Source organism: Ischnura elegans, chromosome 4, assembly GCF_921293095.1.
Source record: "Ischnura elegans chromosome 4, ioIscEleg1.1, whole genome shotgun sequence".
NCBI lineage: Eukaryota > Metazoa > Arthropoda > Insecta > Odonata > Coenagrionidae > Ischnura > Ischnura elegans.
In genome coordinates, this window is record NC_060249.1 from 49,695,255 (window position 1) to 49,709,474 (window position 14,220).

Sequence of the window (14,220 nt, forward strand, 5' to 3'; positions counted from 1 at the left end):
TCCTCAATTGCATCAACGGCAACCAGAATCAACACACCTGCCACTATTTTGAATAATATGATACATTTTATCTTTCTTTGTCTGGAAGTCATGATTACTTTGTGTAGCAAAAGAATAGTCGGAAGCTTGGGCAGATTTAGGGGTGGAGGGGCACGGCCCACCCTCCTCTCCCAACGCTTAAAAAATAGACAAAAATTTTTAAGCGGTTATCATTTCTTTCATTTTTTTCTGTGTATTACTGAGCCTCAATTACTTAATTTCATATTAATAACTTTCATATTAAAATGGAGAGAATATTTTTACAGTAAGTGTTGAAACTTGTTTATAATATCAAGCATAATTCTTAACAAGACCGTTTGCCTGTCAGACCCTTGTGCCCCCCCCCCAGAAAAAAATCCCTGATCAGAAGGAAATAAAATACCTATGTATAAGCATTACCGGGCATTGTCATCTATTTGTCCCAGCTCACCCCAAATTACAACTCTCAACTACATAAACTCGTTCAAAACCATATTCAAAACATCCCATGCCAACGAATAGCCCCAAATACTTACTGTTAGCAGAAAAGAAGCGCCACTGGTGATGAATTCCTCCACACAGAGGCCCTGGTAATCAAATAATGGGTGGCGGGAATATAAGCCGACTTCCACCAGTTCACTCATCACATCTGGCTCCACCTCCCCGAAGAATTTGCCAATATTCCTCTGAGTAGAATTGTCCGTATTGTTATCCTTATCTGTCACTGCTAAGATGTACCTATCGAGAATTTACAATATTTGATGATTTGAAACACCAATAAAATAAATGTTATTCTTTTAATTCAATATTTTATAATTATAAAAAAAATTATTAACCTATCAAGTCAAATAGCCATGCTGTCATGCAGATTCCAGAGTTCATATAGGCGCCAGTTTCTGTATAGGTTGTACATCAACTGATTAGTTTTAAACATGACTCAGCAAAGTTTAAAAAAAAAATCGAGAATGATAAGACATTTGCTTGCTCTGAGATTTTAAGAAATCTTTTTTTTTTTAATCTATACTAAATAATGATGCATTTTATTACACTTTTTGATTCAAAAGATTGAAATGATGAAAATAGCGCAAAATCCCAGTATTCGTATCTTTCCCAAGATTCAAGGATTCGATGATCTCATCTCTAGCAATTGCCGTCCAAAAGAAAGCCTACAGCCAACCCAATCAACTCACCCTGATCCATCAATTATGTAGATAATCACCTCTTCTGATGTACAGGATGGGGATTCTGATGAAGATGAAAATAAGAAGTTTTCTTCACTTTCATTGACTGCATTTTCTCTGCCACTCAAGAAACTTTTTCTAGCAGCACACGCACTGGTGTTGTCGCCGTTATCACACTGTCATGAATCACAATTTAGGTCAATGTTATTCCCCTCTATGTAATATAAATGAAATCATTAGATTTGCCACATCAAAGACTGAATAGTATCGTGCTACCCAGAGGCAGATCCAGAGAGCAGTGGAGTAGTGGGAGGGTATATCCGGGGGGTCTGGACCCCCCCTCCCAAAATATGAAGGGGCACTTACTTTGCATCACTAAGGAAAACCAAATATTGAAAAATGATGAATTTACAAAACATTTCTTTGAAAAATGAAGTTTTTTCGATTATGAAAAGTGTTAAAATTAGATTAAAACCCTCTACTTAGGACCCTGTTTTTCAAAAATTTTCCTCCCCAATTTGGACCCCCTCCCCCTGAATGAAATTCCTGGCTAAGTCACTACCAGATAAGGGCTAGGGGTACCCTAGGGTAGGGTATCAAATTTACCCTGGATTAAATGGACGTTTTATTCATTTGTCTAATGTATACAGGTGAGGAGAGCCTTATATGCACACCCAAAGCCCCTTACCTTGCCCCCCTTTTCCCCATCCTGGATCTGCCACTGGTGTTACCTAAAGTCATTTAGGTTCAAGTTTGACAAATACACACATAAACGAGGTATTCTTTACTTATGAATCAACTTAACTTGATAAAAAATGATCTTAATCAACTTACAGAATGGTCGGATGTAACTTCCTCGAGTAAATTTTGGAGTGAAGTCTGAGGAAACTGGTATCCAACGACAGAGGCTGGGGCTGTTTTGTTATCTTCTCCAAGGAATATTGCTCGGGAGACAGTCAGATGGTTCACAAGGTCATTGTCATCCTCTGCCTCACCTTCCCCTCCTGTTGAACAATTTTTCCTTAGTCATGACCTTTGTACAAGAACAAATGTAAGCTGATGAAATTGGTGATGTGAATGGTGAGAGTCATGCTATGTATGTTAATGCCACAAGATAATCAAGGATCACAGAAGGATATCCTCCAAAAAACGTGACAAAAAGTGCAGTAACTAACATCTGGCATTGCCTTCCAAACATGCACAGTTTAAGGAATGCATGCATGCCATTAATAAAGGTTTTCCTCGGTACCCTGGGGAGAACTCCAGTTGAATCCAGTTGTGACCTACTCAAGGCCGGTTTAAGCAGTAAGCAAAGTATGCGTCCTCATAGGACGCCAAGCAAAAGGGGGTGCCTAAGCACTCAGCCCCATGTTCAGTACTAATCCTACCACCTCCAGGGATGCCGACTTACAAAATATATTGGGGGGGCCCAAACTGGGGATCTTGCCCCACGAAATTTTATAAGTAGTGAGTTTTAAGTTTTTCAAGCATTTTAGAAGAGTCATATGATCAACATTAGAACCCTGATAACTCAAATCTTGATATCTGGACACTCCGGGGAAAATCGACAAGCCTGAAAATTTTTTTCCTCACACCCATAACAAACTTTTGAGGGGGCTCGGGCCCCCTCAGGCCCTATGGAGTCGGTGCCACTGACCACCTCTCAGGTTATTTTTGAGGGGGGTGGCGGGAATGTGGTTTGCTGATACTAGAAAAATTTCTCGAACCGGCCCTGAATGTACTAGACATAAAGGAAGTTTTTGTTGCTGTTCATCCATGATAAGATGTTTGTATTGCCATAACGTTCCAGAGTCCAATTTGCCCTCAAATCCTAAGACAATGTGGAGATATTATTCAGCTTGATTCAATTGCCAGTATTGCAGCATGGGGCTAAGGGACTGAATTGGTTATCAAAAAACCAGCTGTTAAACTGCAGCCTAACAGAGCTGACCTGTTTTTACATGCTCCCGTCTACCTTCAACTCATTTCATCGTAACTTGACCAAAATGACCAGCTAGCATTCTAATTCCTGATAAAATTTTCTTTCAGTACATACAATCCAAATTTAATTGTTGTAATAATAGTTGTCTCATTCAGTTAAAATCCCACTAATCCTCTGAGATAATACTTAACAGAAGGCAACAGTAATAATGAATGTAAGCACACATTCGGAAAATCTACAGGAAACTTTGTTATTCAAAGTGAGAATAGGATCAAAAAGGAAATGATGGCAGTATGAGCTCTGATTCCTATGTTCCTTTTTCTAATATGCCTTGTCCCAATTTATGTGACCATAACTTACTCAGCATAATTTATTTTACACAAAACTATTGAAAACCTAATAGTATTCCTTTCACCTCAGGACAGATTCCCTAAATAGATATTTACTAGGATTTCTGTACCCCAAAGACATTAATTTCAATTTCCAGGGGATTCCAACGTATCGAAGTTTGAATGTAGGACAAATATAACAAGGAGGTGTACTTTCTCCTTCAATATCAAACAGCTCATCCCAGCCTGGTCAGTATTGAGTGTAGTTGAGAGGCATTGAGACAAAACTAGAAATTTCCTCAGGGCACAAACTATTGGTTAATTTGAGCTATCCACTATAGAGTGACAAGAGAACCAAAAAATGCTTCACTCCAGGAGTGTGCCAAATGTTCCTAAGTACCCCAGTAGGTGTATGAGTATTGTGATAGGCATTCAAACATCCATGTATTGGTTTTGGATGCTTATGTACCTACTTATCTGCTTATTCTCTTAGGTAATTGAATGCTCACGGAGGCCAGTGGAGAAGCACAAGGAATCTAAGTGGACATTTAAACCATCGACCTCTTGAAAATAGTCCATACACTTGATAAAGATGAAAGTAAAATACCTCATCACTGGGTGATGGCAATGATATACTTCAATTATGATATACTTCAGCTTACTATCAGTGGTAATTTTCCGTAAGTCTTGAACCATCCTCACATCTATTTCCCTACCCCATCTCGCTTCCTCTGGGTCATTTGCCAAGTTTTGAAGTGTGCAAGAGACTAGTTTCTTCATAGTCAAGAATGGGCTCCATCACCAATTTATTTTCACTGCCCATACTTTTCCATTTATTGATGCAGTGCCAACTTCTTCAGCTATCTGCGGCAAAAATTGATGGTCTGAACCATTTTGTAAATAAGTTGATGACATCAAAGACTCATGCTGACTATGACGCCACTTATATACTACTCCTCAGCCTTGTGCATGAGCTGTGAGTGGTTGAGCCATCCTTTAAACCTCTCTGTCACAGAAAGGAGTGCAGAAGGACATCCTCGGACACAACTGACTGCACCGGCGATGATATCATATTTCTCCTAATATAGTCCCCCCCCCACCTAATTTTTTGGCTTCAGTTTCGGGAAAATTTAAAAAAATGCATTTGAATATATTACCCCTTTACTTTTACCATTGGCATATTCGGAAAAAAAGGGGGGACTATATTCAGATAAATATGGTAGTACTTAGCTCATGAATACCCATGCCAATAGGAGGTACAAATATTTAGCCTTGTGATAGCTGATTATAAAGAGGCGTGTGACCCTGGCATTTTTGGTAATGTAGTCCTCATGTGAGGATAGCCTGGAGAACACTCAGGAGAGACGAGGCGACACCGCTTCCTGCTGATTTTCCGCTACTCTGACAGGTGACTGTCATCATAGAGTAAGTATATGTACTTACTCTGTACTGTCATACACCAAAACCTTCCAATATATCTCCCTTTTCTTTGTACCAGTTGCCCACCTTAGTTGTTACTTAGCAGTCCTAGACACAAAACTGGTGCCTTTCCATTGATTTCAGTGTTTATTTAACTATCGACGACAGTGCTTAATTTAGGCCAGAACAGCATTTCAGTAAGTCTCAGAGAAAATGGGGTATTATAAATAATGAGCATTTTTAGAACCATATTTAAATAAAAGTTTATTATAAAAACCGTATTTTAAAATTCCACTGCTTTAATTTTATGTTTGGTGAAACATGATTCCTCATTGTAACTTGAATCACAAGTTTTTAAAAATCGGAAGTTTCAGGTGGGTGGGGGGTGGGGTTAAATTTGAAAATCATGAGTGGATCAAACATGTGGATATGCATTCCAGTTCCTTAAATTTTATAAATTGAGCACTGATCCACGATCCGGTCCCCGTCCACACTCATCCTTCCCACATAGCAACGAACCTCTCAGAGACGTCTCACTGTGGTCTCGAATGTCTCAAATATCGCGAATGTCTCATAGATGCCTCAGAGATGTAATCGTGAGACGTTCAGGAATTTTTAAAAAAACTTATTTAAATGCCATATCAATGCCTTTCATATATATTTTTCGGCGCAATTATGCAGTTGTGATTATTAAAATCACGACATTTAATATGGGTTTCTTATTTTCAAAAGGTCAAACATCAAAAATTTGTCCCTAAAAAATGATCAAGATAAGTAGGCCATAATTGTATACTTTGCATTCAATTATTTTTTGTCGACATTTTTAAGCATACCATAATACAAACTCTCATGAGACATCTCAGAGACTTATCTTAGACGTTTCATGAGACATCTCAGAGATCATTTATTTGGACATAGTGACATCTCAGAGATGACTCTGAAGCTCTCAGAATGTCTCTGAGACGTAACATGCGATATTTGAGACGTCTCAGAGACGTATCCGAGACGTATTTCTGCTATGTGGGTTGCCGTTTACACTCTTTTGCCCGATTTCTTGTCTCAACGAAAAGTTCTCCCCCGGTGAGAAAATGAGTCAGATCTCGAATGAGGCCATCAACTCATGAAAAGTGGAGGGTACCTTTCACATTTTCCTATTTTAGTCTCATGAGTAAATGGCTGAATGTATATAAGTTCATATTTGATTTAATTTTCTTTGTCGGTTCCGTGTTCTTGTGGGTCCTCTACCGACGTTGTCAACCACAAGAAACCCTAAGCAGGCCTCCAGCCCAGATGGCACAGAATCCTCCGTATCTAATTCGTATGCAGATACTATCCATTGACTACCGCTTCGTCGCTTTTTGTCAATGGATACTATCTGCATACGAATTAGATGCGGATGATTCTGTGCCATCTGGGAGCATAGGTGGGAAATCTTGATAGAAGATCCACGAGAATGAAGAATCACCCAAGAACCTAATTACGATCAATTTGGGTACTCCATGTCCCTAAGATTGCCTATAACTTTTCCACTGACAGAAGCATTCAAATTACCTGCCTTGGATTAGAAAGTATTTGTTTACATTGTCTGGGAATTCATGTATTCACCTGAGCTCCTTTATGGGTACTCAAAAAACTGGGTACATTTGGCACACTCCTATTTCATTCTAGTATGGAAAGGCCTTCGATCCGCAGACAAAAATTAAGTATTAAATATACTAATTACATAAACTAACCTCTTGGATATGGCAAAGTGTACACATATGAACCTGGATCTGATTCATGCTGAATGACTGACAGCTTATACCAATATTCATCTATGGTATTTTTATAATGGTCAACAAAATACCTGTAGGAGAAAAATAAATAGCATTGGAGAGAAAATGACCTCATATTTTGTGGGTGAAAACTATATATTAATATTCTATTTGAAAAATTTTCCTACTCAGACCATTTATTAGATTTTTCTATTTTATGTCATGAATTAAATCATAAAGTAGGGTCTAATAAATCCTCAAAAATGTTACAATAAACTAAATGTGTATTATGTTTCAAATTTCCAAAATAATGAACAAGCTCTGATATTTTAATTGCAACAGCTGCAATTAAGAAAAGGTCGATAGTATAGAAAAACTGTAAGAAAAGTACATAATGATTATCTAATGATGGATGTTTCAAATGCTCCATTATGCATGGGGAAATTCAAAATAATTTATTTAGAAAAATGTACCTCTACTTCCATATCCACAAATTCATAGATAATCTTTTCCTATTAATTCAATTTAATTTTTAATGACGAAGGACTAATTGCAGACAAATGTGGCAATAAACTATTTATAAAACAGGAAATTTGTGTAAGATGGTATCCAGAGTAACTTCGAGAATCTGTAATAAGAAGGATCAACGAGAAAAAAATTTTAGTTCCACAGGATGATTTATTACATTACCAATATTATGTTGAACAGTCAACATCATCTGGTGAGAAATTTATGTAACACATTTGTTGTTATTTAAGGAATATGCTAATGATGTTGATTATTCGACAGAACTGTGGTTGTGTAAAGAATCATCCTGTGAAAGTTTACAATTTTTTTTTGGGTTTGTTCAGCAAATTCAAGTATTTCAGGAATTGGCCGCACAATAATGGTGCTCTCCTAAAGGCAGAGTGTGCATTTTTAATTTTTTTAAAGTTTTTTTCCATTGGGATTTGTTGACTCCCCAACCTGTTTTAAACCAAAATAGTAACCATTAATTTCTGTCAGCAATATATTACTACATGTATATGTATGGCATTATCTCATGCTGTAACATAGACAGTGATATGATAAAATGGAGAAAAAATTCATTAGGTTTGGTATCCAGGTTAAACCTTAACCTTAATGAGAATCTCATGTACACACAGTCCAATTTTCCTAAATGCAGAGCCCACGTTTTAATAAATGATGAAGCCAGCTATACTTATGAACTCTACGTAGGAAATTGGTACTCCATAGTAGGAGGCTAGATGGAATTTTCATAATGAAGGAGAGTGAAAAGCAGCAGCTACCCCTGGCATTAGTGTGAATGGTTGTATATGGGGTAGAAATCATACCTATTTTAGAAAGGCTTCCCCTACCAATGAGTAGGGCTCCTAACTTTTTGTGAATGCAAATTTTAGCAATCTCATTTTTACTTTCAGTTTTTGTATGAGGTATTAAGATCTGACCACCATCAAAAATCGTATGATAACTATCGATAAATAAATAAATGAACAAACCACAAATACAAAAAAGTGTAAAAAATACAATAAATATGAAGCAACAAACATTTTTATATGCAAAAATCAAGGAGGCCAACATATGAGGAATGAAATGTTCCACGAAAAAATTTTACGACCTATAATGAATCATTATTATCCTTTCTCTGACTGCTCTTTCCCATGATTAGATTAGAGACAATACTTACTTGTGGGTACTATTTTCACCATGTGCTGAACTCTGTTGCCATCTGGTCAGACCACTGTGAGTTGCCATGAATCTCAGTGTAACATTGAAAATATGGAAGAGTTCTTTCCTGCAATTTTAATAAAGACATTTTGACAAAAGTAAACATTTTAATTCAATGACACAAACACTGTGGTATTACTGGGAAATACTATCCTAACCAACACTGCAGATATTCCTTATGCAAATGACCAGAGAAAATAGGAATAAGGGGTGAATTCACTGCCAGAGAAATTACAGAGAATTAGGTAGGTAGATTTACCCTACTTTTCAGTTTGTCTAGATCCCTAAGAACACCAGTCCACATGTGTAAATGTTGAAATTGCAGTGACGTTACTTATAAATTAGCTTTTGTGGGCATAGCTGCTGGAGATGATATTAATTTATTTTGTTGGTCTACCCCCATACAGCACAGGGAGAAATTTACTCGTGTATATTGAGTCGAAATTTGGTGTAAGGAATAAGTCGAGAATTCGCCCATTTTTACACGTGTAATTGCTGTGTAAATTTGGTCCAACTCCCTTGACCCTTACATACAAAAATATGATGCAAAATGTGGTAATGCAGATGCTAATATGAGCAGTAATCTGAACATGATTAAAGTTTCAAGATAGAGGATTCAATAAAGTCGTCAACCTTAGTACCAGCAAAATTTTCCCAACGAAATTTATTTAAATCATTTTACGAATCATCTTGCGGCATATATTTTATAGGTGTATATTTTATTAGGATTACATATATCCTCCTATCAAGATACAAACGAGTTAACCATTAATATCAACTAGAATGATGCTGTTTATTAATTTAAAATTCTCAGTAATTTCGAATTACTCCCGTCAATGCCTCGCACCACGCGAATTGAACGCTGGGAAAACAATCACATAACGATATAACTTGTGTGCCTCGAACTGGAAGCATGAACGACATCAACAATTCGCTAATTCTCTTTATCCAGATGTGCTTGTGCTCAGTGAAACTACTTGCGGTTTTACCAAGGTTTTGTGGTTTTTTAAACTATTCGGCAGTACTTTTAAGATTCATCCATCATCTCGTATTCGCTATTATCCTATCCATTAAGTCATTCACATTATTTTTTACATCATCACCACTTTTTTGTCACATCATCACTACTCGTGTTTTGTCCTGTACGTATTTCCTGATGAATTATTTTATACAGAGGAACCCTTTATTGACATAATAAATGAAAATTTTTGAACGAATACGTTGACTATGTCTTATTACATGTTTAGTATTAGTAAAGTGCTACTGTTTGCGTGGTCACTGGCATTTTCCGGTCATCAACTAGAAACCCTAACCCTGGTGGAGAAAGGAATAACTACAATGGTCCCGTTATTGGGTTCTTTGTGCATACACGTGTATTATCCGGTTTGGGGCGGACATAGGACATATATACACCAGAATTATTCCGTTTTTACTCGGGTAATAACGGTTTTTACACGAGATAAAACACGTGAAATACACGACCTATATGCCAGCTTGCGACCGTTTGTGCTGTATGGGACCATACACAAATGGAATTTAAAGTACAGAAGTTTGCAAAAAATACACAGAGAAAAAATCATTCGCCTTGACCAGGATCAGGTCGTTGGTGAATGATTTTTTCTCTATGGAATTTTTGAACAATCTGTGCATTGCAGGTGACTCCGTAAAGATATCACTGTGGCTAGTCCAGGTACATATTCTTAAATTAAAGTACATATTATGTGCAAGTAAATAAAATTCATACCTTGGTGTGCAATAGCTCATTATCATATAATCACTACTTTTTATAGGAGGATCTTGATCTTTAAATACAATGGGATCAAGAATTTTTCATTATTGAAACAAAACAGTACAAATGCTACTCACTCCTCTGCACTATCAAGTCTCCATTCTTTGGTCCTGAAGAAAGAATTGGTCAGTCTTGCATCAAACAGGAGCAATTCAATCAAAGTTTTGTCACCTATAAAAATTTTGGTAAAAGAAAGTACGTTAGATTTTGTAATTCATCATCTTTTAACACATTCAACCCAGAAAACACATATGTACATCCAGTCCACAGTGCCAGGATGTGTAGTTATGCACGTTTGCTTCCATAAGTGATAGAGAAATCCATCATCTTATCTTCTCTGCATTTTACATTAAAAATTTGTGTCACCAGGCATGGAGATACCCAGAATCAAAACTAGGGGGGGGGGGGGGGGAAACTAACCGTGGTCATTCAAGTTGTAACTTTTTTGCATAGAAAAGGTTACTGAAACCAAAATTTTAAGGAAATTATGACAGCAATTTATTAGTTTTTGTAATTATTTACTTGAAAAATTAATGATTTTTATTTTAGTTCCATGCCTTATACTAATATCATTTTTCTTCAAAAGGAAAATTTGTTTATAACTTTTGTCTTGAACTAAATATATTTTCGCTTCTAGGGGGAAATTTCCCCTCCCCCCTAACCGCTGCTGGGTACACCCATGTCACCAGGTTCAAAGATGTTTGCTGGCACAGCCTTGCATATTTGAAATTAAATACATATCCCTTTTAAAAATAATTCCGCAAGTGATGTTGACCTCCAGTTAATCTAGTTTTTGACGAGTGGGAGACCTTGAGTGACAAGAGTTGAGGTGAATCTAAATTTCAGCTCAGTGAATCTACCTCAAGTGAGTTGAAGTTGGTTTCTAAAATATGAACTCTAACCAAAATACTACTTGAGTCTTGATTGTGAGATTTGAACCAGCAAGGTAGAGCGACAACTCAAATTTCATTCAGTTTCTGAAATACCCACAGTCTCAAGTGTTCCCCCTCCGAAAAGAACCCCCCCCCCCCCCCCTTGGAAATGTCTCCTCCCTTCAAAACCCTGCCAAAGATTTTTTCTGGCTAAGGTTTTGGATTCATGGATGCATCAAACTACTGCTTTAACAACATAATCTACAATTTCAAACACTCTACCACATTGTCAAATTGCCAGGGAGGCAATAGCTGCATGACATGATTCTATGATCAAGCAGCACTATGGCATCCATCTGCAATGCTTAGAAAGTGCAGACACAGAGCTACCATAAAGGGAACTCCACAAAGGCAAGGTATCCACAGATTGATTCTCAGAAACCAGGATTTCAATGAGACACAAGCATCAAATGAAATACCTCACATTAATTGTTTAAATTAAGATGGGAAATTTTAAGTATAGTTACTCACACAAATACTCATCCTTGGCCAACTCAGTATGTCTGCAATGAGTGTCTGGAAATAAAGGAGACACTGAATTAACATATGTTCCTTAGCTAATATTATGCTATGTGTAGACTATTTTAGGCCAAACACTACAATGAAGACTTAAATAATACCTTATTGAAAAAGTGAGCAAGCAACGCTTACTAGTTAACTGCAAAGGCAATTGCAGGCAATTGTACGTAATCAATGTCAGTGAGGACAAACAAATATTATCAAAGTGAAAAGTTAGAAAAATATTTTGTTTCCTTCACCTGAAACCAATGAGGATTTTTATTCTTAAGTTATATCAGCATCATATTGTACATTGAAGTATAAATTAACATTCCTCATACTATGGGTAATGCTCCAGCACTAGGAGGTAGTCGGAAGACAAAATTTCAGAGACAAAAGTAAATGGTTCCTCCAACAAGTTTTTAACAGCCGTAAAGAAGGCATCAGGGAAATTAAACTGGCTCAAGGGCCTCACATTATATTGGGGGAGTAATTTGTTCCCATGCCAAGATCGTCTCTTTAGTAGCCTAACCCTAAAACCATTTTCTATCACACTGATAAAGGTGGTGCCTGATTTGGAGCCGGACTCTGCAAGTTGCAAGCTGGCGGTAGCACCAGCGGTCGGTTTCAACATTTTTATTTCCTCAGGCTCATACATAAATGCACTAACTTTTCTGGTTCCAAAGAAAGGATTTTTATATTCAGGTAACGAGGGGTGGAGCTAGGAATTAAGGCTGGGGGGTGGGGGGTTTAGGTGCAACTAATATGTACCGGAGTGTATGGGAGTATGGAATACCCACCAGGATAAGCAGTAGGTGCAAGATTAATAAATTGTGGAATTTTAAGATAAATGGTTCAAAATTGTGAGTTTTATGGCTTTCTAAGGGATATTTCATTCATCATTACACTATACTGTTAGTAATATTAATCCAATTAAGTAAAATGGATTAAACTTAAAAATATCTCTGAGCTTTTGGAGGTGGGTTTATCCCCCCCTATTTGTTGATGGGTGTACGTGATAATAGTAAGTATATTGCTGACACTGGTATCATAGGTGGCATCATCACCGGCTTAGGTGGTGCATCAGAAATATGCCTTACACCGCGGAAATGTTTTTAAATACTCTAAAACGTTCTTTTAAGTATGTACTATGATTAGTCTTTCTGTGCAGCTTGTGCTACCCCAATCAGGGCACAAGGTTTTTCCATCCTTTCCCTTCCAACCCTATCCCTACTGCGGAAGTTCCTTATCCCTACTCCTTAATTGCTGTGGTGCCTCCTTCCTTGTTCTTCCATTTCTCCCATCTCGTGAGGTGCACAATAAAGAAGAGTCTTCGACTTGTAGAAAATGGCCTTCTGGAAGGTATCTCGGTAATATCCCTGCTTGGTCTCGATCAAGTCTGTATTATTTTTTCCTTTTCTTTGAGGTTATCTCACCCAAAATCATTTTGTTCATTTTTTTTTGCTTTATGTAGAGTACACTCCTGATTATCCAGGCTAATGGTGGGGAAAGCCGGCATGAATAATTGGAAAACACGGATAATCCAAACTTTACTTTGATTTCCTGTCATTTTCATAATTCACCTATATCAAACAATCTACATATTATTACTTATGTAAATTGTCTATAACTTTAGATTGCTTTCCGGAATCGTTAAGAGCTTTCTCTCCCTGACCGCGATCTTTTTGCAGTGATAATGTGATTGTAATCGTATTCCTACGGCTAGATTTAATACCTGGTTTCCGAAAACCACGCACCCGTGGCTGCGAGGTCACAGGGTCAGAAAAGTGGTTTGTATGAATGCTTCCAAACCACTGCACGTCGAAACTACAATGACAGGCACCACACCGAGTTGTCGTGTCTCGCACAAGTTGCCCAGGATACAACTGCTGCAGGACACACCGAGCCTGATGGACCACCATGATACTTGGAAAAGAGGAGCATGGAACATCCGTGAAGGCAGCGGGTGCGCAATAACACCATCGGGCAGTAGCGGTTATAGAAAATCAGGGCTTAAGGCAAATTGTCTACGCAGGCTAGTACCGGACTGTGACTCATACTATCTCTACTTCCACTTCCCCACTGCTTTCACTTCTACTACTTCATTCCCCTTCAGTTTGGCCTTGACTGGTAACAGCATAAACATGCCCGAGTGCGACGTAATTTCCAGTTCCCCTGGGCTATATTCAACCGCATGCAATGCCATGGCAATGATTGCGCGTTAGTGATATGAAATATACAATTAAAGACCATAGGTAACTTTCCTCTGAATTTATAAATGATTAACCATTGAAGAATCTTCAAAATTAATCAAGAGTTTTTTTTTCTGCAGCTGATCGTCGCCTACAATGCTAGAGCAGACGTCCAAGTAAACTTGAAACATTCTGTGTCAGCATATACATAGATAAAACAACTCCACTCTCATAAGGGGATTCTAATGGAAACAATTAGCCTGGTGTAGCGTTGAAAATAAAAACTGCAAATATCTTAGTGCTTTTTCGTCCGATTTAATTTTTTTATGAAGATCGCGGAAAACTTCGAAGGACCGTGAACTTATGCACGGATAATGTGCAACCCGGATAAAATGCAGCTGGATAATCGGGGGTCCGCTGTAATTGTAATTGTGGGTA

At 37.6% G+C, this 14,220-nt stretch overlaps 1 protein-coding gene across 3 annotated transcripts in view; it reads right to left on the reverse strand.

Annotated features, from left to right (window-relative positions):
• LOC124157416 (voltage-dependent calcium channel subunit alpha-2/delta-3-like) overlaps window positions 1-14,220 on the reverse strand; it is a 244,510-nt gene that overhangs the window by 19,876 nt on the left and 210,414 nt on the right. For all 3 annotated transcript variants that reach the window (XM_046532111.1, XM_046532113.1, XM_046532112.1), the window contains 7 exons: window positions 11,564-11,608; window positions 10,238-10,331; window positions 8,331-8,438; window positions 6,623-6,735; window positions 2,034-2,203; window positions 1,209-1,375; window positions 555-756 (listed from right to left, as the gene is read on the reverse strand). In XM_046532111.1, coding sequence (XP_046388067.1) covers window positions 555-756; window positions 1,209-1,375; window positions 2,034-2,203; window positions 6,623-6,735; window positions 8,331-8,438; window positions 10,238-10,331; window positions 11,564-11,608 — 899 coding nt within the window. The remainder of the gene's footprint in view (window positions 1-554; window positions 757-1,208; window positions 1,376-2,033; window positions 2,204-6,622; window positions 6,736-8,330; window positions 8,439-10,237; window positions 10,332-11,563; window positions 11,609-14,220) is intronic.